General features: G+C 40.7%; 1 protein-coding gene across 1 annotated transcript in view; it reads left to right on the plus strand.

The window, feature by feature from the left end:
• The window catches only part of EIF4G2 (eukaryotic translation initiation factor 4 gamma 2), a 54,040-nt gene extending 45,147 nt beyond the window's left edge, over positions 1 to 8,893 (plus strand). Inside the window, exons 7-23 of the mRNA XM_019519967.1 lie at positions 265 to 396; positions 486 to 552; positions 642 to 793; positions 1,101 to 1,211; positions 1,878 to 1,961; positions 2,066 to 2,164; positions 2,358 to 2,499; positions 2,593 to 2,753; positions 3,108 to 3,221; positions 4,092 to 4,217; positions 4,498 to 4,602; positions 4,690 to 4,905; positions 5,161 to 5,419; positions 5,637 to 5,841; positions 6,383 to 6,594; positions 7,250 to 7,371; positions 8,039 to 8,893. Of these exons, the coding sequence (XP_019375512.1) occupies positions 265 to 396; positions 486 to 552; positions 642 to 793; positions 1,101 to 1,211; positions 1,878 to 1,961; positions 2,066 to 2,164; positions 2,358 to 2,499; positions 2,593 to 2,753; positions 3,108 to 3,221; positions 4,092 to 4,217; positions 4,498 to 4,602; positions 4,690 to 4,905; positions 5,161 to 5,419; positions 5,637 to 5,841; positions 6,383 to 6,594; positions 7,250 to 7,371; positions 8,039 to 8,104 (2,373 nt within the window). The 3' untranslated portion in view covers positions 8,105 to 8,893. The remainder of the gene's footprint in view (positions 1 to 264; positions 397 to 485; positions 553 to 641; positions 794 to 1,100; positions 1,212 to 1,877; positions 1,962 to 2,065; positions 2,165 to 2,357; positions 2,500 to 2,592; positions 2,754 to 3,107; positions 3,222 to 4,091; positions 4,218 to 4,497; positions 4,603 to 4,689; positions 4,906 to 5,160; positions 5,420 to 5,636; positions 5,842 to 6,382; positions 6,595 to 7,249; positions 7,372 to 8,038) is intronic.
• The last annotated feature ends 1,927 nt before the right edge of the window (positions 8,894 to 10,820 follow it).

Consider the following 10,820-nt stretch of genomic DNA (forward strand, 5'->3'; position numbering starts at 1 on the left):
TGTAAATGTGGCCAAATACTTAAGACTGAAGCACTTTCCTGATTTGTCCTTAGATTTTTGAGATTTAAGTCTGGTTGGCCACTGAATGAATGACTGACTGTCTCTGTGCCATGCTTGCCAGGCTCCTAATTTGTAGAGAGTACTTAATAGTACTCCCACTTTAGTTGACATAGTCCCATGTGGATAAGCTATTCAAAATTTCCTGTCTGTCTCTCAAAGAAACAGAGGTAAATACTTCTAGTAAGGATAGTACTCTTTCTTTAGATCGTAGACAAAGCCCTTGAAGAGCCAAAGTATAGCTCGCTATATGCTCAACTATGTCTGCGACTGGCAGAAGATGCACCCAACTTTGATGGCCCATCAGCAGAGAGTCATCCAGGACAGAAGCAAAGTACAGTAAGTATATTATTTTTCTGGGTTTTATCCTGATAGTGTGGCTAACTGCATTATTCTGGAACTTAATCTTTTTTTTTAATTATTCCTAGACATTCAGACGCCTCCTAATTTCTAAACTCCAGGATGAATTTGAAAACCGAACCCGAAATGTTGATAGTAAGACTTCAAACATTTTCTTCATAAAGGGATAGTGGTAAATATTAAACCTACACAGAAGTGTTTTAACAAATTCTTTGTTTTTCCAGTCTACGATAAGCATGATGCTCCCCTTCTCCCTGAGGAGGAAGAACAGAGAGCCATTGCCAAGATTAAGATGCTGGGGAATATCAAATTCATTGGAGAACTTGGCAAGCTTGATCTTATTCATGAATCTATCCTTCATAAGTGCATCAAAACAGTAAGTGATAGGAGTTTTTCTAAATTTGGTTTATGCTATATTTGCAAAATGGTCTCTTTAAGTGAAGTATTCCATACTGATTTGCAAGTTGTACACACTGAAGCTTTTTCCTCTTTCCTTTTGAGGAGACTTTGGAAAAACTGCTCTTAAGTCATAGTCTTTTAAATTGCATGACAGATGTAGTTATCAAAGCTGTTACCAAAAAGTATCAGGTGAAGATTAGGTGCCAGAGGATTTGCAGTAGAACTATAAAATCTGATTTAACATTTTTTAATGTATATTTAAAATGAATCTTTCTTCACTTTAGCTTTTGGAAAAGAAGAAGAGAGTCCAACTCAAGGATATGGGGGAGGATTTGGAGTGCCTCTGTCAGATAATGAGGACAGTGGGACCTAGATTAGACCATGCAAAAGCCAAGGTATGTCTCAAACTTGGTATGATACACTGTGCACTTGGTTCACAAACTATGCTGATTTGGTGATCCAGCTTCAGTCTGATTGCCAATATTGCAGTTTAGAAAAACTGTACTTGAAGGAAGTAAGACTTGAAAGAGTCTGCAGCATTTTTATCGCAAGGTATACATTGAAATGGAAAACTAGGTGTTGCCTCAGGCTTCCCTCCACCCCTGCAATGTTGGATTTATAAGGGATAATTTGATATAGCTACTCTTAAAAATCTGTTTGTAACATGGAAACAAGTATCTTCCTAGGCTCTCTGAAGCAAAGTTCAACCATTTATACTAAGATAATGGATGTAGAACACCCAAGAACAAATAGATGACTTCCCTACACCAACCTAAGCAAACCTACTTCAGTGTACGTCTAAAGCTGTCTAGTTAAGTTGTAGAAACAAAGCTATAAATATCTGTAAATATTCTGTATATACTATCTTACAGATGGCTGGGGTTTTGTTTTTAAGTACTGGTGGTGAATTGGTTATAGTCCAATTTAAGTGAACTTCAGAAGTGAAGAGAAGCTTACAGGGCTAATTTTTGGATCTTTCCTACTAAAGAGGCTGGTTGTATTATGTGAGAAACCGAGGAACTAAACTTCATGTGGGCTTTTGTTTATCTCTTTCCCTTCAGTCCTTAATGGATCAGTACTTTGCCCGTATGCGCTCCTTGATGTCAAGTAAGGAATTGCCAGCAAGGATTCGTTTCCTGCTGCAGGTAGGATTACAGATCCCTTGTTTCCTGAGGTCCTGACTGCTCAAGCTTCTGTTTTGGGGGATTTAAATAATTTATAACTTGCTTGCTTGTTTTCCTTTTTTAAGGATACTGTGGAGTTGAGAGAACACAACTGGGTTCCTCGCAAAGCTTTTCTTGACAATGGACCAAAGACTATCAATCAAATCCGTCAAGATGCAGTAAAAGTAGGTATCTTCCATGTGTCTAAATCAAATCAGTGGCATGCTTCAGGACTCCTCTGTAGAGTTTGAGTCCAGTTGGAGTTGGAAAACTTAACTACCTAAAATGTTGAATTCTTAATCTAAATAAATTGTGCTGTCCAAGGTATGCAAGACTAGTTTTGATTTCATTGTGTGGGGGTTTTTTGTCTTTCTGAAGGATCTAGGAGTTTTTATTCCTCCTCCTATGTCTCAAGGGATGAGAAGCGACTTCTTTCTGGAGGGACCGTTTATGCCACCAAGGATGAAACTTGACAGGGACCCACTTGGGGGGCTTGCTGATATGTTCGGACAAATGCCAGGTATGAGAGCTTAAGGTTGCCATTTCAGATGCTTTCTTCATACAATTGTCTAATGTACTCAAATTTTACTGTTAACTTTTATTTTCTGCCTAGGTAGCGGAATTGGTACTGGTCCTGGAGTTATTCAGGATAGATTTTCACCTACTATGGGACGTCATCGTTCAAATCAACTCTTCAATGGCCATGGGGGACATCTCATGCCTCCTGCTCAATCCCAGTTTGGAGACCTAGGAAAATCTTTTTTGAAAAGTCAGGTAAGGAATGTGTTGCCAAAGAATAGTTTTGTTTCCAGGTAGGCAGGCTATCTTCCGTATGGAAGATAGCCCACTTGAAGTCTGGCAAGACTCAAAAATAAAACTTCTTGAAGGAAAGAAGTGCATATCAGCATGGCCTTAGGCAGGAATTGCAGTGTGGTGTCTTGAGGTTTTGTGCGCGCACTTCTAAAAGGAAAAAAAGTCCTAACTTTAGGGATAGAAGCTACTTTTTTTTCTCCTTTCTCCCTCCCTGGCAGACAGGGAGCTCTTCTGGTTCCCTGATGCTACTGCCATATGTTGTGCAGTGCCCCATCATCTACACTTCTCTCTCTGTATCTCCGTTTTCTGAAATAGGGGCAAAGCCAGCTCTACCATAACCAGAATCAGGGACTATTATCCCAGCAACAAGGACAGTCGAAGGATATGCCACCTCGGTTTTCTAAGAAGGGACAGCTTAATGCAGATGAGGTATATGCCTATATTACTTAAAGCTTATTTTAAACATTGCCCAATGATTATAGCAAGACGCGTTATTACGAGGACTAATGCTGGAACTCTACTTCTTACTCTTACTCTTCCCCTTTCTTCTTTGTCCTTCTTTGCTTTCACCTTTTTTATCCCTACTTATTTTCTTGGGGTGTCCAGTGTCCTATGAACAAGATTATGAGATATGAGGGCAATTTCTTGGAGTGGTTTTTTTCCCCCCCTCCCCCAACCTGCCCCCCTCATGATCCCTAGTCATTCCTCTGGTCTTTGTCATGCAGTAGTCTAACAGAATGCTTATTTCCAGGCGCTCTGCTCTGGAGTTAAGCACCATGATAAAATGACATTTACCCGAGTCTGAAAACTGGCTAGTGCATGTATTCAGATGCATAGTACTGAGATGCCTCATCTCCTTTGAAAATGTAAATAGTAACATGCAGGTCTGATAACTGTTGGATTTTTGTCGGATAACAAAAGTTGTTAAAACCTCTTGGGTCTGTAGCTGAATGAATTCTATTCCTGCATTGATGCTTGCAGTTTAAACTTTGTATCTGACCCCAAGCCAACAGTCAAGATTTTTCAAATAGATGGATTTTTTTTTTAAACAAAATTCAAGAAAATTATAGTTTTCTGTCCTTGTTTCATTCACCGGTGCTTGAGTATATTGGCATATAGCTGGACCAGTCTAAACTATAACTTAGCTTGACAGGTGTAAAATAAGGGAATTAATCCCATAGAGCATACCATTGTAAAACTAGAGTGAGTCTAGGCTTATTTAATATCCTCAAGTGAAAAACCTCAGCACTTGAAGCTGTCTTTTTTTTTTGGTTTTTTTAATTGTTTTTTTGTCTACAGATCAGCCTGCGACCTGCACAGTCTTTCCTAATGAATAAAAACCAAGTGCCAAAGCTTCAGCCCCAGATAACTATGATTCCTCCCAGTGCACAACCACCACGCACTCAAACGCCACCTTTGGGACAGGTAGCTAATAAGAACAATATTTTTTTTCATTGCCAAATATATTTAGTGTTTCATGCATGTCAAATCCTAGTTCTAATGTTTAAAGACTATAGTTAGGGCTTCACTGTGGCAGTGTACAATAAGACAGCATCCTTTCACCCTTCACTTAAATGTTGTAAGTTCTCTTGCTTTTTCACAGTAAAATTGGTATGCAAAACCCAGTACTATTTGCTAGCTCTATATATTTCGTTAGACCATTTGAAATCTGACTTCTAAAATCACCCTATCTTCTATTTTAAAGCCGCCTCAGCTTGGTCTCAAGACAAATCCACCACTTATCCAAGAGAAGCCTGCAAAGACTAGCAAAAAGCCGCCACCTTCTAAGGAAGAACTACTTAAACAAACTGTAAGTTTGCTTTCTACAGTTAAGATGTCCCTGTTTTTGTCTAGTTTCTCAAATGAATGAGATGGATTTGTTTGCTTGTCTTTTCAGGAAGCTGTTGTGACAGAGTACCTGAACAACGGAAATGCAAATGATGCTGTCAATAGTGTGCGAGAAATGAGAGCTCCAAAACCCTTTATTCCAGAGATGCTGAGCAAAGTAGTCATTCAATCCCTAGACCGAACAGATGAAGATAGAGAGAAAGCAAGTTCTTTGATCAGTTTACTCAAACAGGAAGGAATAGCCACTAGTGACAACTTCATGCAGGTATTTTTTTTTAAATGTAGCAATACCCTGTTCTTGTATAAGTGGTAGTTATTAATCCAAGTAGTTGATGACAGTATGACAAATAAGTATAGTGGCTGTTTAGGCATCACTCAAATTCAGTTCCTTAATTTAGTACGGGTGCTTCATCTCTTGCCTTAATCTAGTATAAGAGTAAAACGTCTTTGATGCACTAAACTGAACGTGTACACCTGTAAGTTGGTGTTTACAGTCTTAACACTGTTTTGCTGTCTCTAGGCATTCCTGAATGTATTGGACCAGTGCCCAAAACTTGAGGTAGACATCCCTTTGGTGAAATCCTACTTAGCACAATTTGCAGCCCGTGCCATTATTTCAGAACTGGTGAGCATTTCCGAACTGGCTCAACCGCTGGAGAGTGGCACCCATTTCCCCCTCTTCTTGCTTTGCCTTCAACAATTAGCCAAGTTACAAGATCGTGAATGGCTAACAGAACTTTTCCAACAAAGCAAAGTCAATATGCAGAAGATGTTGCCTGGTAAGTGATCAAAATAGCTCTCTGCCAGGCTTATTAAAATGATCTAAAACCATTTAGTTTTGATATGATTTAAGTTTTTCTATCTGCATTTACTACTTGAACATGGTTTAATCACATGTACAGAAGAGTCCCCAAAACAGGGAAGTTGTCTGGGTCCCTCAGTAGACTTTGGTGGGGAGGAAATTTTTAATCGGCATTCGTTTCTTTGTGTTGTCAGAGATTGACCAGAACAAGGATCGTATGTTGGAGATCTTAGAAGGGAAAGGTCTTAGTTTCTTGTTCCCGCTTCTAAAACTAGAGAAGGAACTGTTAAAGCAAATAAAGTTGGATCCATCTCCTCAAGTCATCTATAAGTGGATTAAAGATAACATTTCACCCAAACTTCATGTAGATAAAGGATTTGTGAATATATTGATGACCAGGTGAGGAGCTTTTATTTTGTTTTTGTTTTTAAATTGCTCTTTGAGTTGAGTATTATTTCAGTGGTTATGAAAACTTGCTTATTGAGTAATTTCCATCCAGGGAATTAAAGCATGCACCTCACACAGCAACAACTGTGAAATGAGACTGTAATTCTGTATGCACTAATTATATCAAAGGATATCCTGTACTGCCACTCCTTCCTGAAACAGAATGGAGACGGGCCATTAAACATTGCCATAGGAAGAGAGACTGTTTTGAGGAGTGAAGTCAGCATTCGCTCTCCTGAAATTTCTTTGCCCCAACAGAAGAAACTAAAGAACCAAATGATTTGTTGCAGTTTGAATACAATTGGACCTACAGATCCTAACCAGAGACCTAATTTGTCCATAAGGTCAACATGAATGGTCTGTGTTCCAAATACTTGCAAATAGAACCTGACTAAACTCAGTCTAGCAAATAGTGACCTTTTTAATGTATGGGTCTTTGTTCTGGTTTACTCAAAGGAAAATTTTGGTTTTTAATGACTTACTCTTTTTCTAGTTTCTTACAGTATATTTCTAGTGAAGTAAACCCACCTAATGATGAACCAGATTCTTCATCTGCTCCTTCTAAAGAGCAATTAGAGCAGGAAAAACAGCTGCTGCTGTCCTTCAAGCCAGTAATGCAGAAGTTCCTTCATGACCATGTTGATCTACAAGTGAGTGCTCTATATGCACTTCAGGTGCACTGCTACAACAACAACTTTCCAAAAGGTATAGTAGTAAACTTCTTTTTAACATGTTGACTTGTTTAAGCAGCATCATGTTTTATACTAAGGATGAATTCTGCCTCTTTACACTGAAGGTGCCTGTACATATGCAGCACAGCTGCTCTGTCCTGTAATTAGTGTGTTAGAGCAGACTCTACCATGTTCCAGCAGATTAATGGTGTACCACACCCCAGCAGACTACTGTCACATGTTTTGGCATCCCCACATTTTAAAGTGTCAGTGGGGGTACTTCAGAGCTTGAGTAACTTTTAGTTAAAGCATTCCTGCAGCTGCTTTTTTCAGCAGCAGGGATGTTGATCCACATGATGCTCTGGGTCCTTCAGTTAAAAGGCTCTTGGAGCCCCCTGCCCCTGCTTCCTTGAGTGTGTATAAACACCCTGAGTTTCATTTAAAACCTCTATGCTTAGAATACTCTAAGTGTAGTCAGCTGTCTGACTACACTTTTTTTTTTTTCTCTCTCTCTCCACCCCCCTTTGGATACCATAGGGACTACATGGTGTACTTAGTAAATTTTAAGCCGCATTTTTAACATGCAGTTGAGTCTTAACCTAGAACTTGTTAGAGCCAAACTGTTTCTGATGCTAGGGCTACATTTAAGTGGTTTGTTCAACTTTTTATTTTCCCGTGTCTCCTTATAGGCATGTTACTGCGCTTCTTTGTTCATTTCTATGACATGGAAATTATTGAGGAAGAAGCCTTCTTGGCATGGAAAGAAGATATTACCCAAGAGTTTCCAGGGAAAGGCAAAGCTTTATTCCAGGTATTTCTTCTGGCAGAAATTGCTAAAGTCCTTTAGAGCAGTGGTTCTCAACCTTTTTGTGTACCAGGACCCACTTTGTAAACCATCAGTGGCCAGTTAACCCAGTGCCCCTCACTTCCAACCCACTGCCCCATGCCCCCCAGTGTGCAAGGTGGGGGGTGGGTGTAGGACTCGGAGGCCCCTTGCAGGCTGCAACTCTACCAGCCTGCAAGGGAAAAAGACAGTTTCCCACCTCTTTTCTTCCTTTTTAAAGGAGAACCCATTTTTAATGGCTCTTTTTTTCATGGCCCTTCCATACATGCTTGTGACCCACTTTTTTGGGTCATGACCCACAGATTGAGAAATGCTGCTGTAGTGCAGCCTTCTGTAATAGTGTTCAGAAGAACTTTACAAATAAGTTACTTTTGTTCTTTCAAATTTTACCCAAGCATTAAGCTTTTTAATGAGAAAGGTATCTGGGAGGGGAGGAGGAGAATAACAGTAAGTATTGAACCCTAGGCTGCTTGTGTGAATGGGTAAAGTTTGTGTGTGGAAACATTTTATGTGCTAATTGGATCTTAAGAAGGTCATCCAAACAGAACTCCCTGTATGTTTGTGAAGCAGATGGGAGCAGAGTGCTTGAAACTTACTGTTTCTTCTCCTGAAGTCCATATTCATATAATTGCAGGTCAACCAGTGGCTAACCTGGCTGGAAACTGCTGAAGAAGAGGAATCTGAAGAAGAAGCTGACTAAAGAACCAGCCAAAGCCTTAAATTGTGCAAACATACTGTTGCTATGATGTAACTGCATTTGACCTAACCACTGCGAAAATTCATTCCGCTGTAATGTTTTCACAATATTTAAAGCAGAAGTAAATCAATAGGATATTCTTCTGCAAAAGGTTTTTGTAGTATGTCTTAATCATAGTCTACCATAAAATATTTTAGAGTATCTTTAATGTTTAGATAACAGTGTATTAGCAGCATGCAATAATTACATCATAAGTTCTCAAGCAGAAGCAGTCTATTGCAAGGGTTGTCTTTACCAGTTATCATAGGCTGTTTTTAAGTTTAGAAAACTGAATAGCAACACTGAATACTGTAGAAATGCACTTTGCTCAGTGTAATACTTGAGTCGTTGCAATATTTGATTATCCATTTGGTTGTTACAGAGAATCCTTAACTGTAATCGATGGTTGTTGCCGTAATAGTATATTGCCTGTATTTCTACCTCTAGTAATGGGCTTTATGTGCTAGATTTTTAATATCCTTGAGCCTGGGCAAGTGCATAAGTCTTTTTAAAAAGGAAAAAAAAAACAGTTGACTTGCACAAAACCTGATCAGCTTGGAGAGGTGGTTAAATGCCCTTGGAAGTGGTTTGTTGTTTTCCTTTTTGTTTTGTGGGTGTGAAACAAAATGGTGAGAAATTGAATTGGTCCCTCCTTATTATAGTATTGAAATTAAGTCTACTTAATTTATCAAGACCATGTTCATGCCCTGATTTTATATACTTGTATCTATCAATAAACATTGTGATACTTGACAAGTGTTTTTGTTTTTTCCTGAACTTCTAGTAGAAAAGCTTGGCGTTTTAGAGCAGGGCTGTCCAAGTGGCATCTTGTGACATGCTAATTAGAAGCACCTAAGCTACCTGACTGCTTCCTACCCCTTCCCCTGCCCCACTGCTCCAGCTGTGGTTGGAACCAGGATCTCCAGGCTTCCACTTCTCAACCCCAGGGGGCATGATGCAACTTGCAATACTGGAGTAGGTCACAACCTGGTGTACCAGTTGGAATGAAGGAGCTGAGGGTGGGAGGCCTTCACGCTGGGTGCCTTCATGGAGTCTGGCTTGTGCTGTGCTTGCTGCTGTAGTTTATAAAGCACATAGCTCTTAGCCACTTAAGTTCTAGACTGTTTATTCCCAGAGGGGGTGGAGAATCTTAAATACTACTGCCTTTATCTAAGATGGTTATCTCAAGCAGGTGTCACTTTTTGACCCAGTGTAGTTAGGGTTGGAACAGACCACAGGAGATCATCTAGTCTGGCCCTCTGCTTGAGGCAGGACCATCCCCAACTAATAATCCCAGCCAAGGCTTTACCTAGTTGGGTCTTAAAAACTTCCAAGGATAGGATTTCCACCACCTCTCTAGGTAACCCATTCCAGTGTTTTTTACTATCCTAGTAAGTCTTCCTAATATCTAACCTAAACTTCCCTTGTTGCAACTTAAGATGGTTGCTCCTTGTGTTATCTGCTACCACTGAGAACAATCTAGCTCAGGGGTGGGCAAATTGCAGCCTGGGGGCTGGATGCAGCCCACCAGGCCATTCTATCTGGCCTACAGGGCCCCTAAAAAATGTAGCAAACTAATACTAATCTGCCTTGGGCTGCCTGTTATGCAGCCATCAATGGCTTGCCAAAACTCAGCGGCCCTCTGCCTAAAATAATTGCCTGCCCCGGTCTTCCTTCTTTCAAACCCTGCTGCAGGTAGTTTTTGAAGGCTGCTATAAAATCCTCTCTTGTCTCCTAGACTAAATGAGCCCAGTTCCTTCCAGTTGTGCCTCCCATCCCCCTAATAATTGGAAGGTCCTGCAGAGGGCAACCAACTTTTTTCCACATCCTTTCTGTAGTTGGATGCACAAAATTGAACATGGTACTCCACCAGTGCTGAATAGAGGGGAATATCGCTCCTCCATCTGCTAGCAACACCTACCAATTCAGCCCAGTATGCCCTTGGCCTTCTTTGCAACTGCTGGCTGTATTCAGTTTGTCCACTAGACCCCTGCCCAGCCAGTAGGTCCCCAGCCTGTACTGGTGCATGGGATTGTTCTGTCCTAAGTGCAGGACTTTGCACTTGTTGAACCTTATGAGATTTCTTAAAGCCCTGATACCTTACTTGAAAAGGGAGAAAAGGACTGCAGGCACTTACAATACAGCAAAACTAGCTACAAAGTTAGATTCCCCCTTCTCCCCACACCCATGTTTGGAAAAACTGGATTAAGGTAAACTGGGATTTTTTTGTTGTTGTTTTACAGTGGTGTCCTGCAAAATGGCTAACTTTATTCTATGTCTGTTCCTCATGACAGAAGCCAGACTAGCTTCTTCATTTTAAGACTATGGTTCTCAACCTTGTTAGATGCAAGGTTCCCCTCATTGGACTCAGTACTAGCTATTAATTTTCACTAGAGATATGCCAATACATCTGTCCAATATTGGATCAGGACCGATATAAAGAAAACTGGCTGTCTCATATCAGCCCAACAGGGCTGATAAACGGCCATGCTGTGTGCAGCTGCAGCGCAGCAGTCAGGACAGTGAGGAGCAGAGCTGGCAGTGTGGAGCACTGCCTCCAGCTGGTAAGTCTGCTGTGGAAGGGACATGGGGTGGGGGGGGTTAGATCAATGGCCCCAGTGAGGGAGGGGGAAGGGGCAGGGGCTGGTGCTGTCTGTGGGGGCAGAGCCACAGCTCATGG

This window comes from Gavialis gangeticus, unplaced genomic scaffold, assembly GCF_001723915.1.
Source record: "Gavialis gangeticus isolate Ggan-Ray unplaced genomic scaffold, GavGan_comp1, whole genome shotgun sequence".
Lineage (NCBI taxonomy): Eukaryota > Metazoa > Chordata > Crocodylia > Gavialidae > Gavialis > Gavialis gangeticus.